General features: G+C 33.5%; 1 protein-coding gene across 7 annotated transcripts in view; it reads right to left on the reverse strand.

The window, feature by feature from the left end:
* EPHA5 (EPH receptor A5) overlaps positions 1-26,051 on the reverse strand; it is a 345,616-nt gene that overhangs the window by 145,786 nt on the left and 173,779 nt on the right. For 4 of the 7 annotated variants that reach the window (XM_041726495.1, XM_041726493.1, XM_041726492.1 and 1 more), the window contains exons 4-5: positions 25,163-25,318; positions 20,816-21,151 (exon numbers count right to left, since the gene is read on the reverse strand). The exons of 1 other annotated variant lie outside the window; for it this stretch is intronic. In XM_041726495.1, coding sequence (XP_041582429.1) covers positions 20,816-21,151; positions 25,163-25,318 — 492 coding nt within the window. The remainder of the gene's footprint in view (positions 1-20,815; positions 21,152-25,162; positions 25,319-26,051) is intronic. 2 more of the 7 variants (XM_041726497.1, XM_041726498.1) reach the window with 1 other exon arrangement.

The raw sequence follows: 26,051 nt of genomic DNA on the forward strand, positions 1-26,051 counted from the left end.
GGGAGAGAAAGCTGTAGGTCTTTAGAGGCCTTGCCTACGGAAATTACGTATTACTTCCAACCTCATTCTTTAGTCAAGAAAAATCCCAAACCAAGCCAGATATAACGGTCTACCTCTGATGGAAGGAGTTTTAAGAATTTGTGGCCATGTTTTTATATCCTACCATAGCTATGATTTTTATTCTGGAAATTAGAAGCTTACACAGACATCTCTATGCCTAGGTATAGAAAGAATGAAACAAACTCTTTACTCAGATGTCTAAAAAAGTTGGGGATAATAAATGCAATCTTGAGAATTAAAATTGTACTTAATATGAACCATAAATAAAAATGAACCATAAATAAAAAAGTCAGTGCATAGTACTAGAAGGTATCATTTTATATATTTATTCTTGAGGTTGTAACTAATGTTTACTATTTAACAAAAAGAACTCACATTATGGATGTAAACATGCATATATCATTTATACTTGCAAATAAGCTGGACAACATTGGTAACACTTTTAAAAATGAAGATAAGTGCTCTCTGTCACTTACAATATATGTGTTCTTGTATAACACACAATTTTCATTCCGTATTCCAGGCAAAGCCATTGGAAAGTCACTCAACACACATGATCCTTTACTTAGGCATTTAATAATGACATTAACAAGCATGAATTCATGGTTTCAGTGATATCTGTAAATCTTTTTGTCTAAACTGGATTTTATTTAGTATATCCCGGTCATGAGTTGGAAACAATTCTATAAAAGTTATAAGAAATATCACTGCTGTTAATAAAGAACTTTTAAAGTAATAGGAAGCTCTTTAAATTAGTATTTGTACCATTCGCTAGGAAGAAAATCAAAGAAATCAACAAGGTGAAATTTGAAGAGCACTGGATAGGGATTCCAGACACCTGTGCCTCAGCATTGGCCCTTCTGATGATTGAGTAGCCTTTGACAGTTATTTCATATTTTACAGTCATCATTTAAATATAAATCCATTCAGATGCTGTCAAAAGTCATTGTCTATAATATGAATCATACAAAAACCTTTGTGGAACTTTTCTCTTGTCATTTTGTTATTTACATTACATGAACATTTTTCTCTTAGCATAGGTAGGAGTATGTTTAAGATTTAATATTTTGCCAGATAATAGATGTTTATGTGCACAGATATTCTTAGAAAAAAAAAAAAACTATGGCCACAACTCTTAAATGTAGACATCAAATATAACTCAGCAAATTAGTGCAAAATCCTTCCTGACTCTTAAATTTAAAATCTATCTATAAATCTCCACTTCCTTAATTAAGGTTAAGCAGATGATTTCTTATTCTATTTGTTTTTGTATGCATGCAGAAAAAATCCCACAAACATTAAAGACTATATATTATAATATGAGATGTAATTTTACTCATAGACCTCATAAAACTTTGCCTTTCACCTATTTGAAGAAGAACAAAACTGTAGTTTCAGAGTATCATGAAAAGTAGGAAAGAAACTCCAGTCATATACTAAATAAAGTAGTAAGTGTTTAAAAATGCACAGCATAAGATTTCTGCAAATGTGCATTGATTGGCCTCAATTTTATTCATTATAAATAATTAAGTTTCAAAACTCATCAGTTTTTCCATATGTAGATTATTTTCCATATATTTTTTTTTAAATTCAGAACCAATTTCAAATGACTGGCATGCCTACAAATTGAAAAGAGAGAGAGAGAAAAAAAGAAGATATGTGAATTCTGTCTCAAGGAATTGATAACACAACACACACAACACAAAGGACAGCAGACAGTTTTATTTTAGGGCACTCAATTAACCTAACCTAAATAGATAATAATTTATACAATCTTACAAAGAACTTAAAAACCCAAAAGCTGGGATAGTTTTACCTAACAATGATTTTGATGTAACAACTTATGAAATAATTTAATTGTAGAGTTGAATAATGCATACACAATAAGTACAATAGTATTTTAAGTATTTTAAGAGGAAGTCAGGCAAGATTTAAAATGAATATTTAAAATGAATATTTAAAATGAAGAAATTAGGACTGTATGTTGGCAAAATTAGGATAATTCTATTTGAAAACCAGCATTGCTTTTGGGTGCTTAAAGAGTCAGGAAGAATTGGTATGAGTATAGAGGAAACAGGTTTTCTATTTATAAAATGACATTTAAAAAATAATTCCTGATTTTGAAAATTAATGGCATTTCAATGAATTACATTCATGTATTTAATCATTTAAACTATTTATGAACGCGTATTATGTATTAGAACCATCCTAGACAGTGTGGATTTAGTTATGACTAAAGCATGCAATATCTCTGCCCTCAAGGAGCTTAGAGCATAGTTGGGGAGACAGACGAGAAAGCAAGTTACAACATATTTGATGCAAGTGAAGAAAGTGCCAGAACCTGAAGTAAGGCCTTGTCTCAGATTTAATGATTCAAAGACAGCTTCCTGAAAGAAGTCACTTTAGATGGGAAATAAAGATTGAGTAGGAGCTAATCAGTCAGAAAGTGGAGGTAATAGGAGGCTAGGGCATGTCTTTCATGTGGGATTTTATGCTGTTCAATTAAGGAATGACATATTTTAAAGCAAGATAAGCAATAATTAGAGCATTAAGAAGAGGTAATGATTGTGCTTGGTAAAACAATATATCTTCCAATTTCCTAAGACAAATATCTATGCTGAAAAGATACCTTTAAAAGGCTTTTATCATTCATTCACACATTATTCCAACAAATATTCATCAAATTCTATATGCATGTACCTTTCTTGGCAAGAGATTATAGTAAACTTCCTGCACTAAGGGCACTTACATTCTCAGGGTGAGACCAAAAAAAAAAAAAAAAAAGCATGCAAATTCAATAAATAATAAAATGTTAGAGCGATGCCTGGGTGGCTTGGTGGTTGAGTGTTTGAGTGTCTCAGCCTTTGCCTCAGGGTAAGATCCCAAAGCCCTGGGATCCAGTCCCCCATTGGGTTCCCTGTGGGGAGCCTGCTTCCCCCTCTGCCTGTATCTCTGCCTCTCTCTTTGTGTCTTTCATGAATAAATAAATAAAATCTTTTAAAAAATATTATAAAGTGATATGTGCTATGGGAAAAAGAAAAAAAAAACAATATGTGAAATTAAAAAAAAAAAGACCGGGGTGGGCCGCATGTGTGTGCACATGCATGTGCACAGGGGTGCTTACAAGCACAAGCATACATTTTTAAATAGAATGGTCACAAAAAACACTTCTGAAAAGGTATTAGAGGAAAAAAAGTGTTTATGATGCCAAAGTATGGAAAAGTATGGCTATTTGGGGAAAGATGGTTTTAGACAGAAGTAATAACAACTATAAAAGTCCTGAGGCTAGTACATGCCTGAAAAGCTCAGTGATTAACACGTAGACAAGCCTACCTGCAAATTGAGTGGGTAAAAAGGTATTGTTGGGAGATGAGGTCATCCAAAGAAGCAGCGAAGGTTCAAATACTACAAACATATCTTTAACTCTGAGGGAAAGAGTCCTTAGAGGTTTTTGAGCATAGGAAGTGATATCATTTGATACATTTTAAAGAGATTCCCATGGCTGCTATGTGGAATATAAACTATAGAGGTCTAAAAAGGGAAAGCAAAGGGATTGATTAGGAGACCATTGTAATAATTTAGTTACCAAACTATGGTGGTTTGGATCATAGTATTATCAATGGAATGGGTGGGAAAAAAACGGACTTATACATTCATTTAAGACTAGAATGGGTAGGATTTAGTGATGGTCCAATGTGGAAGTGAGGGAGGGAAAAATCTCAAAAAGGACTCCAAACCTTCCCCAATAATACATGATTGAAAACAGACACTTTTTGTACAGATTGCTTATCTCCCCCTTAAGTTTTTACAGGCAATAGTCTGAACTGAATAGTCAGGAACAGAAAGCATAAATGAGATATTCAAAAGTGATAGCTCCTTAACCCTCAATGCGACAAACAAGGTAATTTATTTAGAATTATATAAAAGAGTTGGCACTAGAGCAGAGTGAAACTTGACTCTCCTGTTTGTTTCCCAGGGGACCACACCTCTAACAAATCTAAGCATAAAGGGAGAGATTTGTCTTCCACTCAATGGGAGAAGCAAGAGAAAAATGATCTAATGCCAGGCAGTCAGGACAACAGATGAGAATATCAGAGAGCACTAGAGAGTTTGCATGCTTGGAAAATAAACCAAAGTCATTAATGTGACTGCAGAATCTTTTTGATGGAACGAGCCTTTTGACTTGCCCTACTTGGCTTTTTACTCATCATCATGTCCTATTTTTCTTGGAACCTGTTTTCAACAAAGAGACCGGCTACAGGTTGAAAGACCACATGGGGAGAAAAGCCCAGTTATCCCAACCAAGGCTTTCCTAAATAAGCCATTCAGTTGATAAATAGAGGAAGAAAATTTTCTGTCCTGGTATGATGTGCTATATGTTTATGAGGTCTGGGATTGCTACAGCCATTTTGCTACCATGGGAGAATTCCATCTGAGTCAAGGCAGACCAGAAGAGGGTTAAGCAGTACAAATCTCAGAGAAATAGAGCCAGATCCATGACCAAACTATTCCTGAAACTGGTACCTTTCAATGATAACATATATCCTCTGTGTTGTTTAAATACATTCTAGTTGAATTTTTGTTACTTGCAAAATTAAATTTCTAGTCTATTAATTGTGTGTAAAATACAGATACAACTTAAATACATCAATGAATTGGTATGAAGGATAAATAAGATAATGGATGATCCCTTTTGTTATTTGTATTTTAGAAATATTATGTAAGGAAAAATGGCTCTTATATAGGAGAATTTAAAAAAAAAAACAAAGACATGGCTGTGTTAGATGAAATATGAGATCCCTTTAGTTTCTCAGGACAAAAGGTGAAGGTTGAATGCAGGTGAGGAATGTAAGGGCTATTTCATATCTATTTGGGAAAGAGGACCAGTTTCAGGAATAAAAGGTAAATTATGTTGCTATTTCCAATTTCACCAAAATTATTTGAGATTTTTTTTAAGAAAAATAGCTAACACGTCTCTATAAAATTGGAACAACTCAGCATATAGAAGTGTTTTTACAGTCATCATAGTTATTATTGTCAGCATCTTTAAAATAAATGTAGAGAGTATTTAATCAAGAATTTTATGATGAATTCTGATTTAATATGAAAAAAACTATTCATGTTACTGAGACAAAAACAAATAAGAAAATCAAGGGAAGGTAAATTATTGTCAAACCAGATTCTAGTTGAACTACTGAGTCATTTTCTAACAAAATAAGCAATAGCTTTTCAAAACAGTCATGGTTAGTCCTTACAGAAGTTCATACAGTTTTGACCCAAGAATCTCATCTTATATTGAATTAACTGGAAAAGACTGTGAGACATTTTCTAAACACATTTATTTTTCTCTGCTGACTTGTAATAACCAAGTTTGTGAATACTATCTATCTTCATTAAAGGCAGCATAGAGTGTTGGATTTTTTTCTTTAAAAGAGATAAAGTAAGTGGTAGGGCTAGAAATAATAACAGCACTTTAAAAAGTAAAAAAAAATCAGACTACACGACATTAAGGTCCCCTACTATGTATATAAGGTGTGATTCATAGTTTTAAGGGACCACTAATGTTTCCAGGGCTAGTCCCTAGAAAAATAGACATAAGTCCCATGAACGTCTTGAACAACTAACTGACTAGCTTCTCTCTGAAAATATCAATACTGGCATCATATTGGGAAATTAAAAATTATTCATTTAATCTTTGTTTTTTTTCATTTAATCTTTGAATCCTTTTATTCTCACACATAATTTTTCATTGTTTAAAGTCAACCAAGACAAAAATAAATAAATCACTAAGCTACCACCACAATTCCCATTACTACCAATGATAACTTTGAAACAATACCAATTTACTCTTTAGAGTCTATGTTTTTCCTTCTAAAATAGAAGTATTTCCCTTTATACCTACAACATATAGGGTTAGTTAAGTAAAACTAATAACAAAAGACGCCTTGTTGATATGAGTAGACAGTTGATGACAGAAATTATAACCTGAAAGATTAATAATTTATAGGATAATGAGTTTTCACCCTGAAATATTGTTTACTATTTTATTAAAGAAAAATAACTATTTTAAAAATAGAGACCCTCTAAATTCAAGTACTTTATTATTTTTCAAACTTTTTGAGTATAATTGGCACATAATTAGCTTCAGGTGTTCAACATAGTGATTCAACATCTCTGTATGTTATACTCACCACAAGGATAGCCACCATCTATCTCCACACCATGTTACTACAATATTATTAACTCTATTCCCTATGCTATACCTTTTAATTCCCATGATTTATTAATTTCATTACTAGAAGCCTGTATCTCTGACTCCTCTTTACCCATTTTGCTCATTTTTCTACCCTCCTTGCCTCTGTCAATCATCAATTTGTTCTGTGTATCTGTAGGCTTAGTTCTGGCTTTTTGTTTGTGTATTCATTTGTTTTGTTTTTAGATTCCACATATGAGTGAAATCATATGGTATTTGCCATTTCACTTAGCATAATATCCTCTAGGTCCATTCATGCTCTCTCAAATGTCAAAATCTCATTTTTTTATGGCTGTGTGTGTTACACATTTTCCTTATCTATTCGTCTATTATTATTATTTTTTTTTTTAGAGAGAGAGAGAGCGAGAGAGTGAGAGTAGGATGTGAGGTGCAGAGGGAGAGGGAGAGAGAATCTTAAGCAGGCTCCGTGACACAGGGTTCCATCTCGTGACCCTGAGATCATGACCTGAGCCTAATGCAAGAGTCCAACATTTAACCGACTGAGCCACCCAAGCACCTCTAACCATTCATCTATTGATGGACATTTAGGTTGCTTCCATACCTTGGCTACATACAGAAGGGTATATATATCTTTTTTGAATTAGAGATTTCAATTTCTTTGTGTAAATAGTGAGTGGTGGAATTATTGGGTCATATGCTATTTCCATGTTTAATATTTGAGGACCCTCCATACTGTTCCACAGTGTCTCTACCCAATTTACATTCTCACTAAGAGTACACATAAGTTCCTTTTCCTCCACATCCTCACCAATGCTTATTATTTTTGTCTCTTTTTTTAGCCATTCTGACATATACTTTAAATAGGCAGATATAACAAAAACAGAGAGACTGCAGAGTCTAAATAATATTTATTTATATTTGGTTCAAACCACCACAAGTCCAAAGGAAATCATTGCTTTATTCATAATTTAAGCATCAGTTTGCATGCAGGTCATATCCTCAAAGCCTTCTAAGCTTGAAGATTCAATAAACTAGCCTCTTTTTTTATTACTGATGGAGGAGAATTTGTGAAAAGTAAGATCAAAAAGTGGGCACTCAAAGTATATTTTGTTTAATGGAAAACATTCCCATCCTCAAAATCTTTGTCAAGCTAGATGCTTTGATAAAGAAGATATTGGTATCATTGTATCGAGCTACAAAACAGGCAATTTGCTCTGACTGTATTCCAATAATGTATCAAATGTACTGTCAATTATTAATACAATAAGATATAACAAAGTAAATGAAATGCTCCCCACAGTAAAATAATCTTAAGATATTTCTTTTCCCACTTCATTTTGTGTTAGTATATCACTCTACAATAGGCCATTATCAGTAAAGATTGATTATGCTGTATTGATGTTTACCAAACTAGGCACGGTCACTTAAATAGATGCAAAGGCAATTACAAAAATGGTTTATCATCTATGTTGAGTAAATGCACCCACATATCATGACTAAATGGGTTTGAATTAATGCCTTACAAATATACATGTAATAAAGGATGCGAAATAGAAAAAAAAAACATAATGTGAAGTCGACAAGTCAATCCATATTGTCATTCAAAGATGAGTATGATGCTATGGCTGTTGAACTTAATGCCCAAATTGTCATTAATTCCTTTCTAATTGTTTTACTTTATTAGACCTTATTCTTTAATTCTTCAGTGGGCAAACAAAATCCTCTGTGGATGAAGCATGTCTTCAACTACTTTTGTATCTTTCAGAATGCTCAATAGAGAATAATGAATGCAGGAGGTACTAAATACATACTTGGTATTTGAATGTATAATAGTCAATTTCAGGAAAATAACATGAACAAGTTATTTCAACAAGTTCTGCAAAAAATGTTTCAGTATTCTAAGTGAACTTTGCTTATAATTTAATAAAGGACTCATGCATATTCTTAATTTAAACATTTTGCAACTGTAGTTTCACTATGATACTACATCTAAAGAGCACACTAAGAAGATTTGCATGACACCAAGCCATTGGGAAGGCTTTTAGAACTCTGATCTCAAGGACTAGTAATAAAGGGATTGGCACTTCAGAATAAGGTTTTAAAGAAATTGATATTCTATGCATATCAATTTACAATATGCATCTTTACGCAAATAAGTTCATAGCATACATGCCAATGAGACAAATGATTGAATAGTTCAAATGCTGAGATGCTCTGATTTTGAGCTGAGCCACAGGAATGTTTGATGGTCCACAGAGGAAATGGATCATTGATCATGTTTCTGTTGAATAGGGAATTAGTTTGCAACCAGAATTGACACAAAAGAGCAGAGTTTAAAACCAGTTTGCAGGTAAGCAAGGGGCAGAAGAGAGTTTCCAGATTAGAGAGAAAGAATGGTAACAAAATCATTACTGGTATAAAAACAGACTGTCAGCAGGTATTTTGTAGAGAACTTTGGGGAGAGGCAACACCAAACAAACCTCATTAAGGGGTTGTCACTATTTGCCTAAACAGAAAGGATAGGAAACATATCAGAACCTCTGGTAAGTATAATTTTCCTTAAAAGGGGGGCCAAACACACCTTACAGAAGAATCCTTGGCTCTGTGTGTGTGTGTGTGTGTGTGTGTGTGTGTGTGTGACAGAGAGAGAGAGAGAGAGAGAGAGAGAGAGAGAATGTGTAGATTCTCAGGCCCTCTGTCAGATATACTTAGTCACAAATTTAGGATGTGGAGTCCAATAGTAAGTAATCCTTAAACACAAATACCATGCGTTACCCTTAAATAGCATGGCAATTGTTATATAAAATTCTTCTCTAGAATGGGTTCAGTCCTACTCAATGAATCCTTTTGTCAAGATTAGAGTGTTTAAATCAAAGAGATTAAGAAAGTAGACAGGCAAGCTAAGTGAGGGACCTTATTAATATCTTATTTTTTAGAGTCCTGGAGAGTGTAAACCTATGAATTACAATTAGGGCTCTGTCTGGATCCTTAAGAGTAAGTAAGTAAGTAAGTAAGTAAGTAAGTAAGTAAGTAAATGACACACAACACAAAATTCTGGCATAAAATTATTTGAAGAACTCCAAAAATCTTTAAAACACATTACACATCATCAGTACCAGTAACTGAATTACAATACTAATTTGAATAATACAGAAACCATCAAACTCATTCATTCATTTATAAATTGTTTCAACAAACAGGTATTAGGCACCGTTGTGACCCATAAGGAAAGATTCCAGAAAAACAGACAAGAGAAGAAATCATTACAGTGCTTTGTTCTCTGGAATATGTTAGAGAAGCATGCCTAAAGTGAAGAGAAGAGAAAGCTTTTCTCAAGGAAGCAGCAATTTAAGCAGATCTGAAGCCTGAGCTATCTCGAACAAGGAGATAAGAAATAGGAATTCAGATAGAGGAATAGCATGTGAAATACTTCCTAGGGATTCAGAGTATTGTGGCTCTAGGGTAAGAATTTCTTGGTTTAGATTCCTATTCCCTCACTTACTAGATTTGTGACCTTGGGCAAATCACTTCACATCTTTAAACGTCAGTTTCTTCATCCTAAAAATGGGAATAATAATAATATTATGTCATGAAGATACTGCTAGGATCAAAGAAGAAAATGCAAATAAAGTTCTTCACATAGCAATGTGCACACAATAAGTGCTGAAACATGTTAGGCATCATTATCTGCCATTGTCACCACAGTAGGTAGAAGGGAGAAAGAAGCGACAGAAGACTCTGAAGTGCCTTTGTAGAAACCAGGTGAATCTTCAGCAAGTTCTCAAAGCCACTGAACCAAACAAGAACTCTGATGGCTTCTGAAAATATTGCAGCCTGTCCACTTAATCCTTATTAAATAAATCAGAGATGAGTTATGGACAAAATAATCAGAGTCTCACCTTTGAGCAATGTTTTCAAAACAGCAAATAGGCATAGAATCAAGCACAGAACTTGCACCTCACTTGAGTTTCAATTTAGATGGGCAGCTTCAGTTGGCAAAATGAGAAGCTTTTTGTTGATAGCCATAGTAACAGTAATTGGTCAGAGAAGCATCGGTGCAAGGTCGATGTAGAGACATCCGTGATATGAAATTACACAAAACATTTGTCTCTTAGATATTTTTCCTTTGAAACTTTGAAATAAACTTCCAAAATTAATGTCAACCCACACACAAAAATTATGTAGTTAACAAACTTAATATGTTTTCCAAATATATTTTGATTCAAATAAAAAGCATTACCTATTTTCTTTTTTGTTTGGAGTTTTGTTATTGTTTTCCAATGAGCTTTCATTCTGATATTTATTTATTTATTTAGTTAGTTAGTTAGTTAGTTCGTATTTTCCTCATTTTTGCTCTTGCTTTGATACCTTCATTCTTTTGTCTTTATGCTATCTCTCTGGTTATTTTATCAACAATAGAAAAACTTGAACACTAATATAAAATTATATAAAACTCAGTGTTGTAAGACATCATTGAAGATAGAGTCACCAATGGAAAAATAATATTCATGCTTTACTCCTTTAAGCTTGAAGCAGTCACTGTTGTTACCTGTTTTGTTAGTGGTTGTATATATTTATTTTTGCTTTTGAATGTTTTTTCCCTTGTATACTCATAAGGTCTAAAACCTATTTATCCCATAGTTTCTCTCATGGACTGATAGTATATAGAATATTAGTGAAAAGTTTCTTTTCTTCAAGATTTTATTTATTTATTCATGAAACACACAGAGAGGCAGAGACATAGGCAGAGGGAGAAACAGGTTCCCTGAGGGGAGCCTGATAATGGGACTTGATCCCAGGACTCCGGGATCATGACCTGAGCCAAAGGCAGATGCTCAACCACTGAGCCACACAGGTGCCCTGAAAAGCTTCTTAAATGCTATTATATGACCCTTATTAATGCCTTATTACATGCTAGGCAGCACACCAATTGTTTTATAGATATTAACTCATTTAATCCTCACACCATCCTCTGTGATAGATGCTATCATTTAGTATCTGGGAGGTCTGAGTAACTTTCTCATGTCACACAGCTAGTAAATGGCAATGACATTATGGAAAGCAGAAAGTCTGGCTCCACGATCTAGAAGCTTAACCAAAACACTAATCTACTACTCTGTGCAACAAATTCACATACACACACACATACACACACACACACACAGTTTCTACTTTGTGTATCTCATTTTGAAGCCAATAAAACTATATTAGGTATATTGTATAGGGAAATGACAAAATAATTGAAAATGTGGTCTACTAGTTTTGTTGTTTTCCATTTTTTGATATTTTTCTTTTTAATTTTCTTTTTTCTGAAAGAAAATTTATGTATGCTGAGTGAAATGCACTATATTAGGACTTTAAAATGAAAAAAGAATGCTCACAAATTGTGTAGTCAGAGAATCTGAATCTCTGTTATTGAGTGAAATATTTAGATTATAGTAAAAAATTAGTTGACCAAGTAAGATATTTAAAATAACCATTGAATTAAATTAAAAACATATATATTCAATATTAAATAAATATTTGATAAGAATATTTATGAACAGGGATCCCTGGGTGGCGCAGCGGTTTGGTGCCTGCCTTTGGCCCAGGGCGCGATCTTGGAGACCCGGGATCGAATCCCACGTCGGGCTCCCGGTGCATGGAGCCTGCTTCTCCCTCCGCCTGTGTCTCTGCCTCTCTCTCTCTCTCTCTCTCTCTGTGACTATCATAAATAAATTTAAAAAAAAATTTTTTAAAAAAAGAATATTTATGAACAACTACAACAAAAATCCCCACATCATATAAAGAATCTGCTCTTTAGTGTGGGAAATGACAAATGGATTTAAGACAAAAGTGGTACATAAGAAAGTATATAAACCAGGTCAGAACCTTTCATAGTTCGAAGATGGTAATATGCCAAGAGTTGAGGAATCTTATTAACTCAACCCTCAACACCTGAAATACAAATATATAAATGGAGGAAAGAAAGAACAAAGGGAAGGAGGAAGGAAATAATGAAGGAAGAAAAAAGGGAACAAGGGAAAAAGAGAGAGAAAGAGAGAGAGAGATAAGTAAAATAATTTACTTGAGAAATCAGATTTTCCCAAAATATTAGAGATAACTTGTCCAGCAGTTGATATGTAGAAATTGCAATCCAAATTCGAATAAATTCATTGAATGTCACTTTATGTATTTATAAAACCGAGGTAATAAATCTTCTCTCTCCAATATAGAAATCTGAACTCAAAAAAAATCCAGTTTCCTTTTTTTCTAGGACAAAGGTATTCAGCTTGAGATGCATCAGACTTGCCCAGGCAAGATATTGATTCAAATAAGCAAATTGAGAAATCAGGTTTTTCATGAAGTTCTCTTTTTTTAATTTCTGCTGGTGAAGATGGTAGCAAAATATGAATATTTTCTGGTGACAATACTGACAATTTTTCAGTAAAAGTTTGAGACTCTGAAAGAGCAATGCTACTAGTGGCACTATCAATTGCAATAAAGTCAAGTCTGATACTTCCTGCTTGATGGCTGTAGTGGCAATGTTTCCCTTCATCAGGCTAATTCAGCTGTAGAGTATCAAGCATTTCTTCTAGAAACATAGCCTCTAATCTATGAATCTATTCTTCTCAATGATTGTATGAGCCACTTAATACCCTATATTAAAGGACCTTTCCTGTTTAAATCAGCTGGTGTAGATTTTGTTTGCAACTAAGAAAACAGACATTAAAAACAAAAATTGTTCCCCGAAGAAAAATGTTTCAGGCAATAGTCCTTAAGGGAATGGGAATATAGACTCTGTGACTTGACTTAGTGGTATTTTAACGTAGCAAGGACCTATTTAGTATTCAGGGGTGGTAATCTAACAATGGCTGGCCTATTATGGCATGTTTCATCACCTGTGGTCACCTCGAATAAAGGGCTTCTTGACAGTAATATTTTGAGTGACCGAATTCCATCTGTTTTAGTACTATAAAAGTATGAGAAAAAGAAATATGAGGAGAATTGGCTATATCTGACTGCACTGCAGAATTCGAAGAAATAAAATAAGAAGCTTAAAATTTAAATTTTCAGCTCAAATCATATTGAGATGATCAGAGGGTCTCCCTGCCAAAAGTCCTCTTACTCAAGTGAAAAATGATAACAGACCTGCACATCAAAATCCAAGTCTCATTTCATAGAATTCCTGAATTGTAAAAATGATTGAACTTATTGCACTGCCTTATGAGAAAATGAGGCCATTGATTGGAAGAAAAAGTGAAATCCTGAGCATTGGAATGCAGATATGTGGAAGAATTCAGATGACTCAAAAGATTCCCAAGTTCTAAAATTTACTGAGTCTCTCTTGCTACTGGATGCAGTTGTTCCACACCTGACTGAGGAAGTGGTTTCTTCACACCTTCATTACCAAGCCCACACCTTATCTAAGATTGTTAACTGATAGATGGAACCAATTCTCTTCCTGCCCAAACCTATTACTCCATCTGAACTCAGGATACCAACATTTTCTTGAAAGCTAGTTATCAAGTCCATACTGGGGGCAAGAAGCTTCTTGGATATGAGACTCACGAGATTCCATAACTTAAATTTGCCAAAACTTAGGAAATGTGTGTAAAATGGATTTTATGAGTTTCTCACATTCATAGGAGCTAGAAATAACAAAATTCAAGCTAGAATGATTATAGAGTCTGGATTCAATGTATTTCTCCATGTCACTGGCACAAGTACTAAATGTTTCTTCAATTTGTTGGCCAAAACCTGGACTGAAAAGTGGCCAAAGTTAAATAAAGCTCAAAAACTGAGAATTCCTTCTTTTATTTAAAAGAAGGAATTAAATGACCTTCTGAAATGGAAGCATTAAGATGGATTTATTTTTCAAGACCTATGAAAATACTCACTAATCACATCTTCAGGAAGGATCCAGAAGATAGTTTCTTTGTCATAATGATAAGAAATAAATTCATGACAGTGCCACATTTATTTATTTATTTATTTATTTATCCTTATAATTTCTGTTCTCTATACTTGAAAACACAGAAATTAAAGCTGCAGTAAAACATTTATTGATTTCTTTAAGGCTTAGCTGTTGCAGAGGCCACATAGTACCACTTTCCATCAGAAGGAGGTGGGCATGAATTTCATAATCGGCAGCAGGATTTGAATGGCAACAAGCCTTAGTACTCTGGTATCCAAAGACCAGACGTATGAGTCATTTTATTTGTGCCACTAATGATATGAAGGTCTGAGAAATACAAATAAAAATTTAGTGAGCTAGTAAGTCAAGGTATCTCACCAATTCCCAGACCTGAGTTAGTTTATGCATGGTTTGTGACTTAAAATGGTCCAATTTACATTTTTTTAACTCTATAATACTGCAAATGTGATAGACATTCAATAGAAACCTTATGTAGAATTTAGAACATTGATCTTTCCCTGGGCTAGTGATTTGCAGCACCATCCTCTTTCACGAATCTGGGCAGCAAACCTCTGCCACAAAGTCACCAGGGTAAACAACAAACAACACTTAAAACCATTCTGTACTCAGGCAACCACCCTCTTTTTCACTTTTAGTACAGAGTGATTGCCTTTAAAGAAGGATTTTGCAAAGCAACATAATTTTAACACTATATGTCTGCCTTTTAGCTTCTCCGAAAGGTATTTCTGACCATTTCTAAATAAGTGGGCCGGGGCAAAGATAAAAGCCCAGAACTTCCACAGGTTATTGAATACTGTGCCTGAGCTAACATTAATTCCTATGGATTTCAAATACCACTAAGGAACACTGATCTAAGTGGATGTTATGTGGGTAATGTGATGAATGAGATTTTGTTCTGAGCCCATATTACAACTAGTGTAGTGATGCCTTCTCCATCTTATCCTTTGATTCTTTCACCAGATCATTAGTATATAGTTGGAAGATCTTGCATCTGAAAGAAACCTCTCTGGGCAGCCCTGGTGGCACAGCGGTTTAGCGCCGCCTGAAGCCCAGGGTGTGATCCTGGAGACCCGGGATCGAGTCCCACGTCAGGCTCCCTGCATGGAGCCTGCTTCTCCCTCTGCCTCTGCCTCTGCCTCTGCCTCTCTCTCTGTGTGTGTCTTTCATGAATAAATATATAAAATTCTTAAAAAAAAAAAAAAGAAACCTCTCTTTGCCCATGAAGGAAAAGCTGTGAAACTATAGTAATAGCCAAACTAAAGCACCTCCATCCTACCAAAAGAGTAAGCACAAATCTTTATGGTATCTATGGATGTGTGTGTGTGCAGAAATTAGTGCCATCATAAAAATATGGAAGAATAAAGAGTGGGGGTTATAAACTTTAAATGACTTGTTGGTCTGAGTAGAAGATAAACTAATCTTGGCAAACAATGCATTTAATCAGGTGGTGATAACAAATACAGCCAATTTGGACTCTCCACTGATGAAAATGAATAAACATCTTCACCATTGTTTAGTAATGGTCTATCGAGTTACAATAAACTTTTTTTTTAACATCTCTAAACACATAAAACATTTCTCGCCAACTTGGCAAAAGCAACAATGTACTTTCCCCATCTTTTTTCAGCATCCTCTTAAATTTCCAGCTCTACAGCATAATTTAGTCTTCAGGAAACCCTGATCATCTCACCATCCTATAATATATATCATGCTGGTCGACTACATGAATGGTATCAAACTGAAAGTACTTGATTAAATGGGATTATCATGTACGCCAGACACTTTTGCAAGAACCAAGAAATAAAACCCATCAAAACATAGAGACATCTTTTATAGTGATATTTCTGATAGTCTGGGACAGATTGGGACATCCCCCCCCAAAATGTTTGTTGCATTTTGCAACTCACATTATGTCAACTGAGCCCTCTGAAGATAGAATCCATGAGCCTAACTTTAATTCAAAACACAGTTTACTCTATTTTACCTCAAACTTAGGGTTCTGTATCTTTGCATATTAAAATATTAGTAATTTAGACTTTTATTTGTCTGTTTTGAGTTAGAATGAGCTTATTCTTTCTTGGGATAAAATATACATTTCTATATATTTAAAGAGCTTTAAATTTGTATATATTTTAATAGCACACCTTGATAGAGTATGCCTAGTGCAAAATTATTTTAAAATAAAGCTTTAAAAATATGTTTATAGAAGAATATAACACACAATGTTTTGTAAGCAAATAATGAAACTTAAAAGATACTAGTTGTTAACAGAATTTTAATTGTAATATTCACACTATGTGTTGAAATATTACTCATTCTATCTATCTATATATCTATCTATTCATCCATCTACCTATACCTAACTAGAAGATAGAAATTTTAGATAACCTAAACAAATAAAACAGAAGAACAATAGAAATGTTACATAAATAATCAAAATACCTTTTTTTAAGAAAGAAAAATTATCAAAAAAAAGAAAGAAAGAAGAAAGAAAGAAAGAAAGAAAGAAAGAAAGAAAGAAAGAAAAAGAAAGAAAGAAGAGAAGAAAGGAGAAAGAAAGAAAGAAGAAAGAAAGAAGAAAGAAAGAAAGAAAGAAAGAAAGAAAGAAAGAAAGAAAGAAAGAAAGAAAGAAAGAAAGAAAGAAAGAAAGAAAGAAAGATTATCACCGGTAATTCAACTTTTTGAAAAAATATATTGCATAAAAGAGACATACACTCACCAGGTAGCTGGAGGAACTCACTCAATATCCCTTTTCTAAGTTTAAGAATTTAAAACATTCATAGCTTGCATTTCCATAATTTTATTCACTTTGCAACATATTTGTTAAGAGTTCTTTACAAAATTAATGTATTCCCATTGTATTTTCCTATCATTTCTCACTCCTCCATAGACAGCATTTCTTTACCTTCATGTGAATTATTTTTTCTCATTTTTTCCCCTTTCAGATGTATTATTTTGTTTTTGACCATGAAAATCCTCACAGTTTTACAATGCTTCCCTGTTACTATTTGCTGCATTTTACAAGGACTATAAATTCCAACTAATTATAATATTCAGCTTTCCTTAAAACTTTTAATTTATTTTTTTGTTTTGTTTTGTTTTTGTTTTTGTTTTTTTCAAAGTAATCTCTTCACCCAGCGTGGGGCTCCAACTCACAACCCTGAGATCAAAAGTCAGCCAGGTGTCTAAAACTTTATATTTTGACTTTACTATTAAATGACATATAAAAAAGTATCATTTGAATTTTACAACTTCTCACAAGAGCAAGGTGCTAGACTTCATAATGATATAATGAGTGGGGAAATGTTTTAACTGCTGTATAAACATCCATAAATTTATCATTTAATCACTATCTTCAGCACAAAATCATTATTTACTTTTATAACCCAATCAGCTGGGGTTACCTAATCAATTTCAGCTCCTAGCATAATGCAAGATTCTCAACTTGAAAAAAATTGCTATTTTTTCTTCTTGTACTTTATAAATATATTTTTGAATCTGGACAGTTCAGACTATGCAGTAAAACTGCAATAGCTAACTGCTGTCAGCTCTCTGTGACTATCTCAAGTGACCTCAAGGAGAAACCAAAGACAAAAAGAACCAGAAAGCCAGATAAGCAGATGCAGGCCGGCAGTATTTTTGAATAATCTGATGTGATAGGGATCCCTGGGTGGCGCAGCGGTTTGGCACCTGCCTTTGGCCCAGGGCGCGATCCTGGAGACCCGGGATCGAATCCCACGTCGGGCTCCCGGTGCATGGAGCCTGCTTCTCCCTCTGCCTATGTTTCTGCCTCTCGCGCGCTCTCTCTCTCTCTCTGTGACTATCATAAATAAATAAATAAAATTAAAAAAAAAAAATCTGATGTGATAGAAACAGAATGCATTAAGACGACATGAGGATCTTTCACATGTCTACATGGAAATCAGTAAACATTAATTTCTGCAACAAAACAAATTCTACCTTGTGACACACAACTACGAAGAACTGTTCATAGGGATGGATATGCTTTCCTCCTCCTTAGGCACATAATCCTCTATAAACCAACATGCTTTGGAGCAGTTCTTAAGAGCAATTTGAAATACTATCTCCTGGGCTACAGTCCTCAGGAAGAGACCAAGAAAAATATTTATTCACTTATTTTAAGGTTGGTCATTTTTTTTAGGCAACAACACATTGGTTACATGGCACAAAAAATAAATCAGAAAATGCCAAAATAAATTACAAATCCGAAATGAATCTATCACGAAAGAAATTCATTTCACAAAAAAACCTCCTTAAAAAGATTGAAAGTAAAGTTAAAATTCACTGAAAGAAATTCTATATAAAAAAACACATATGGCACAAATAATTTGCTTCCATTTAATGCTTAACATACTCAAATATTAAAAAAGTAACTACTACAGCCCATTTCCCATAATGTTGGCACTTGCTAAATGTGCAGTAATAATGATATTAAATATAAGACACGAGCTACTCAAAGTTAACAATTTTTGTGATAATTGAGACTTAGTTTGTCTGGAATGTCAGATACTAAGAAAAACCTCTTGTTTTTATTTTTTATAGGTTTGCAAGGCTTTTACAGTTTGTGTATCCTGAGAACTTGGAAAAAAGCAGCAACCAAAAGTCAACAAAATGCTCTGAATACAAATGTTTATTTTATATGATAGCTGTGCCTTGAACAGTTGGATGAAAATTATTCTTTCATGGTATTTAAGGTATTTAAACATCGAAAAGCACACTTTGCAGTTTGAATAGACTAGCAAGTCAAAGACAACTAGAGCAAATATTTATTAAGTACTTCATTTTAAAAATATACGGTCATTTTCTATACCTAGTTCATCAGAGAAATATCTTTTAAGTAAGGTGAGGTTATACAAGCTAGAAATTGTCCTCCCTGAGGAATATAACTCTTAGTGATTGTTCAATATGTTTTTAGTATGTTAATGGAAGACTCACACACAGAACCAAGCAAAGTTGAAATGAGAAGTTGCATGAGACACCAGAAATCATATTATAAAGCCGGTATTTTTTTTTTGATGTGAGAAGACAGTTCACATTTACTGAACAATAGTGACTAGATACTGTGATTGAATATCAATATATACCAGTATTGCTGGCAGATGAGTCTAGAACAAATGAAAATTTAATTTTCACTATTCCTATCCAGTTCTTTACTACTTTTATTAGTTCCACATTAGGTTAGGGAGCAAATGGAGAAAAATATAAAGCATTCACTTAGGGAAGGAGCATTTATGTGTGTGTAATGTTTTCTCTCATGGAATAAAAAAAAAAAAAAGATGCTGTGACCATCCATCCAACATGAATAAGAATATCTAGAGTAATTAGAATGATTCCTAGTGAATTATTCAATTGCTTTCATATCATCTAGGCTGCTCTTGAATATTTCCCTCAATCTGATCAATCAGAAGCAACCATTAATTCAACTGCGTGCATTTTCTTATTCTCAAGAGGTAATAACATGATTTACCTGACACATTCAATAATTCAAATTATTGTGGGCATCACATGGTTGCCAACAGCATTCTCTTGTCAATGCAGTCATTCTACAACCGACAAACATATACTAATGTATATGAACTAAGTCCAATTCGATTTAGTCAAACACATCCTATTTCATTATGAGTACACAAGGCAAGGGTATCTTCACTGAAAAAGTCCAACTGGGGTACTAAGAAGGTGACAGTCCATGAACTGAGATCTGTGGCCAGAGAATAGAGGGAAGTGACATTTAATGCCTCATTCCACCCGCATAACTGTTGTTGACAAAAACAAGTCCTAAGTCACCCACAAGCTTTGAGTGATTCTTGGCACACAATAAGTTGAATTATTAGTTTAATCATAGTTTATATTTGGTGTACATTTTACCAGAAAAGAAGACCTTTATATTAACTTACTTAAAAATGAATATCGAAGCAGAAACTGGCAGGGAATTAGTAGCTCAAGCAAAACTGTACTCCCTCCTTCCTAATAATTACTCCCTAGTGATTCTAAGATCTTCATAGGGAACATAAATGTGTTTTCATGTATAGTTTACAGTTATTCTAAATTTTATAAAAAGATTATCCAAAAATTCATTTTGTACATTTTTATAAAAATAAGAGAAATAAGAAAAAACTATTTCAATATGCAAAGAAAATTCAGCTATGATGCCAAACAAACAAGCAAGAAAATAAATCTGCCTGATTATCTGTTGAATTAATGAAATTAAAAACTTGAGGTAAACAAAACGACAAAATATGTAGATTTGAGTTATCATAATTGTATGTGTGAAATTTGAGGTAATATTCTCTTTTTTTTGAGGTAATATTCTTGATATAAATGAATCTGAGCCAGAAACATCGTTTTAATTGAAAAAATTCAATTAAAACATATCTTTTTTTTTTTTTTTTTTGTCCATTGGATGAGTCTGCCGAGAAAGCTGTAGCTTTTATTTGTTTAAAACTAAATAAAGCATTTTGACATGTATTCTACTTTAAGTCCTAACCCTCTGGTTTATGGGAAGTTCTCTTACAGATCTCATACAGCTCAGCCCTCACTTAGCTGTGGGGATAATTGACAAAGCTCAGCCTAAGGTATACGATTTGGTTGGACATCACACTTACCTGCTTGGTTTGTGGTTACATTTACAGACACATACTGCCGGGCTCCTGGGCTCAAGTCGGACACTCCATTCACTGCCTCAATCTCAAAGGTATAGTTTGTGTGAGCGAGCAGATCCACCATCATGACAGAGGTGTTTTTCAGGCCGATTTGCCGGGGAAGGTACCTGACATGACCGCCACACTCGTCACACACACCTGCATGGGAGTTGCACTTCTTGCATGCAATATAATATGATACATCTTTCCTTCCACCAGTGTCAGCAGGAGGAATCCATTCCAGAAAGACACTAGTTTCATTAACATTTGAGATGGCATTCCGAGGAGCTGAGGGGGGTCCTGGTTTGCAAAGTAAAGTGAGAAAAACATATTTTAAGATGATAAAATTAGGCATCGCTTACTACACAAATCCCTGGTCTCAAGGAAATAATTAAAAAAAAAGATTTGCAATCAATCTTTTAAATAGGGAGAATGCAAGAATCATAATTTGTAATAATCTTTGAAAAATTTTGTGATAGTTTTGTTGGGACAGTTGTGGGGTTTATGGTCTATAGAAATAACTTATCTTGCCATTGTTATAACCACATGTTTAGTTAAAATACATGTGTTGCTTAGTGTAAATGCAAAGAATTATTGAGTAAAACTATGTATGCAAAAATAATGTTAGATAAAAATTTATATATTCAAAAAGTGGTAAGTCCTTTGGCAAATCCAAGGAAAAATTCTCCTTGGGGACTGAACTGATTACCTCCTTATTGAGATCTGTCCCAGAAACCTAGGAAGTGCACACGAAGGATTTACTGAGTAATGAGCACGAGTGAAAATAGGATTTGTCAGTGTGGCTCTTGACTACAAATTCTGCAGCAAGGAAAATAGCCTCAGCCTACCTCAAAATAAATTACATATCCACAGAAATCACCAATGACATTTGAAATCTTCCTCTTATATAAAGAAAAAAACCTAGAATTTAAGTAGTTGGACATTGCAGTGTGTAATGAAACTTCACTTATTTTGGTATTGTTTTAATACTGTGGCTCTGTTGTGAATTTTCCTTATTAGGAAATCAGAAATTTATTTTAAAAATGACTCTCAAAAGCACTATGAGAGGAAGAATGAAAATGTTCCGATATTGAAGGATCAGCAGAACAAATTCATGTATAAATAACAAACAATATCCATCTGTATAATCTGTATATTACTTTATTTCTGGAATGAATAATTAGCTTACTAAAGAGAACTAAAATTAAGTCCATATCAGTTGTGACAGTCGCATGCCACTCTGGAAGGAATTGATAAGTGAGGAGGCTACGCATGTACGTGAGCACGGGGTAGATGGAAACTTTCTGAGTCTTTACTCTGAATTTTGTTGTGAACCTTAAAATTGCTCTAAAAAAATAAGTCTTTTAAAAACTAAATTGCATAATGTCTATCTCTATAGTCAATTTTAAGTTATATAACTTCAGTTTTTAATGTTACATGGTCACAAGTTCCCAGAGAAAAAATTCATTTATATTTCAGACTTAATAAGTAAAACTTCTCCACAAGGAAGAGAATGGACTATGGTGGTAGCTGAATGGTACATAAGGATAAATTAAGCTACTTGAGAGGGCTTAGCTTAGTTCTTTTAATATTTATTGTATTAAATATAGAAACTAATATTAATTGCTACCTAAGATTTATTAAGCCATGACTGTTAAGGACGAAATTTAAAAGTGATAAAAAAAAAAAGCTATCTGATATTTACAAAATGTCATTTAAATTAAAGGACCCCATAACCCATGAGTTGCCATTTTTGGCAAAATAATTCCCACCTCAACTATATTTCTGATTGAACCCTGTGAAATTTTCCATACATACAACCTCACACACAATTACTTTTAAGTTGAAACAATTACTTAAGATGGAAATGTAAGTATTATTTTTTACTGTAAACTTTACCTTATTTAATAGTGGAAAGTTACAGAGAAAATGTCATTTGAGATTAAAATGTTACAGGTTTACTTCTGAGAAAAAAGTAAAATATACTTGAAATATGTCTAGTTCAGAAAGATATCAAACTTTTATCTCTGTCATCTGAAATATACCCAAATTTAACAGCTTTCTCTAAATCTGTAAAAGTACATCAGAGTCTGACTCTTCCTTTACTTCTGACTCTCTGAACATTTGATGGGGATGCATATGCCTCTTAATGTCAAAATGAAACTCATTCAAGTGAAGACCTATAGTAGAGGTAAAAGTAGAGGCTCAGATTACAGACACCTAAAAAAATCACCTACTGATAATCCACAGCCTTGCTAATAGATGTAATACATGACCCATAAATAGAGCTATGAGAAGTACTTTGAATTAGGCAGAATCACCAGAATCTTTTGTTTTACTTTTCCTGTAAATTTATAACATTCTATTTGCCTGATATATATTTTTTCCTGATATATATATATATATATATATATATATATATATATATATATGTATCAAATAGTATTAAAAGGAGTTGGAGCCATACATTTAATTCTAAAGGAGTCAAAGGGAAAGCAAAATTCAAAACGTTCATGCGAACGTGTGAACATCAATCAAGTCATCTGTGCAAGGGGATCAAATGCATTATTTGTGGTGCTACGAATGCAACTAAAAACTGAACACACACACTCACAGATTACATATTAGAAAGATCTTCCACACAAGTCCCAATAGTCTTTTCGAGAAATGCATACATATTAGTGTTCTTTTGAAACACAGCATTAGAAATTCGCACACCTGGAAACAGAAGATTTGAAGCCTCAAGTCCTGTAAGAGGACTAAGCAGTCCCTGCCACCAAAGCACAGTCTTTCCCTCATCCCAATCCTAGTGAATTTACAGAAAGGGAGACTCACTTTTATGGTGAGAAAGAAAAGATCATGGCTGGACCACTTAAAGAAAATAACTATTAGAAAATTAATGAAATTTAAAAGATAATTCAATATATGGTTTTCTCTCCCTAATTTACCACTCTATTGTCTGGCCACATTTTCTCCTTACTCTCTGGGCATTCTTTTGCTCCACTAATTAAAATAATGTCTACTATAACCAAAATGTATCACATTCAATCATAGTTTATATCTCCTCTATTCAAATGCATCTTACCAAAAGTATATATAATGATATCATTTACTTATTTAAAAAGGAATTGTTTATAATTAGTAATCATCTAACCTATTAAATGATCAGTCTTGTGATAAAAGAATGATCTTTAGCAATGTGAGCTAATTAATATCAGAATTGAGAAATTATGAAATTATGTCTCACACTATGAAATTCAGACAAAATTTCAGTTTGTGTTAATTTGCTTAAAGGAATTGTATATCTGTTTATATTTCATACTAGAATACATGAACTATAATGAATAGTAGGTTTCAAAAATTTGTGTCATCATCTTTGAGAGCACTACAGTTTGCTGTATCAAAACTAATAAAACAAGGCAAGGTCATGGATATTGAATCTTATGGAGAGAAGAGATAGACATTCTTCTCTTCCATTTTGAGAATTGGTTTGATTTGCCATAGAGGCTGTGACTGTGGAAAACTTATGAAAGTATTTTTATCAAGAAAACAAATACATAAATGTATTTCCTTCTCAGAAACATGTGGAACACTAGAAAAACAAAAACACCAAAACCATCAATGAATGTGAATGCCTCCACTGCAAATGTTGGAATTATATTGCTATTCATCCTTCTAATTATATGATTATGTGATCAGATAATTACTAATAGTTAAGAACACTCACTTCTAAGAAACATGAAAGCTGCTTGAAAGTCCTAGCTAAAAATTTGGTATTATATTTGTCTCCTAAATCCGATTTGCCAAACCCCAGTACTCCATGTTCTTGTAGTGTTTCCTGTCTTCTTTTATAAATGACCTCTTGCTGGCCTTTGTACTTTAGTTGGACAGGTTAGGGGAAGAAAATGACAAAAGTATCATTTATGACGTGTTGACATGATCAGAAGCCTGGCTTCAGAGAAGACAAAGAATGAAAAAAAAAATTTTATGGTGAACAGGAAAATGGGTTTATCAAAGGCATGTTTAGCTCTCATGAACACTAAAAGAAAATAAACGAAAAAAATCTACATCTGTCTCTGTTTGAATTTGAAATTAGGGAATAGGAATGCTTCTAACAGTGAGTGGTAACAGGGACTCCAACTTTTCAAAGTTTACTTAAGAAAATCGAAATTTGGTAAGAAAACAATTTTGGAAGATTAAACAGTTATGCCTGTTTTGGGGAAAATGGTAATAGAATGCAACAGGCTCCATCATGCTCTCTTTTCAAAGTGGTGAAAGTTAGCATCACCAAGTATCAGTGGGTTTCCTTACTTGTGCATGCCATTGTGGGTGGATCAGACTCCCTCCTGAAATAATCCTTTTCACAGACACAAGAGGTTGAAGCTTCCTCATGGGTATAACTGTGAGGTGGACATTTGCTGCAGCTCTGGCTGTGAGGTGAGGCTTTGAAGAACCCAGGTCTGCACACTGTCAAAAGAAATAAGAGACTAAGCTTTTCCCTGGAACAGATGCAGTGTTTGTTTTGTGAATAATGTCATTACTTTGACTAGTATACACAGATTACATACAACACAATATTGGCATTAATTTCAAAAATGTTTCATAAGCTTCTGAATCATAAATACCAGGCTATTCATTCAGATAATCAAATATTTAAGTATTTAAATTAAACATGTCTGGACTGTGTTTTTAGTGATTTTTATGCTGCAGGAGCTTATAAGAAATTGTATTATAAATGGTAAATACTTCTATGTATTTAAAACTGAAGTAGTGCTTTGAGTATAATTTTCATTTACTCATTAATACAACTTTTGTTGAAGAAATGTGAATTTTCCCCTATGCTTATGGAATGCCATGTTATATAGTAGGTGCTCAAAATTTTGTTATTGAATTAATAAATTATTTGGTAAGTGTGAAGGGCTTCACAGATTTTGTGGGATTTGGGAGAGTGCATAGATGAGCTGGTGTATCATTCACATTATATTGATTTCAAGGGGAGTCAGATGTAGGCTTTTATTTTACATTTTACTCCATTTTAGAACTTGTATTTGATTCAACAAGCATCTATTCTAATATCAGTCATACTTATACTCTACAAATTGCAATGATCTATAAAAGGTAGAAACTGTGTCTTATTCAATTTTGAATTCATAACAGTTATCACAGCATTTGACCACAGTAGGCGATCATAAATTATCAT

This window comes from Vulpes lagopus, chromosome 12 (genome assembly GCF_018345385.1).
Source record: "Vulpes lagopus strain Blue_001 chromosome 12, ASM1834538v1, whole genome shotgun sequence".
NCBI lineage: Eukaryota > Metazoa > Chordata > Mammalia > Carnivora > Canidae > Vulpes > Vulpes lagopus.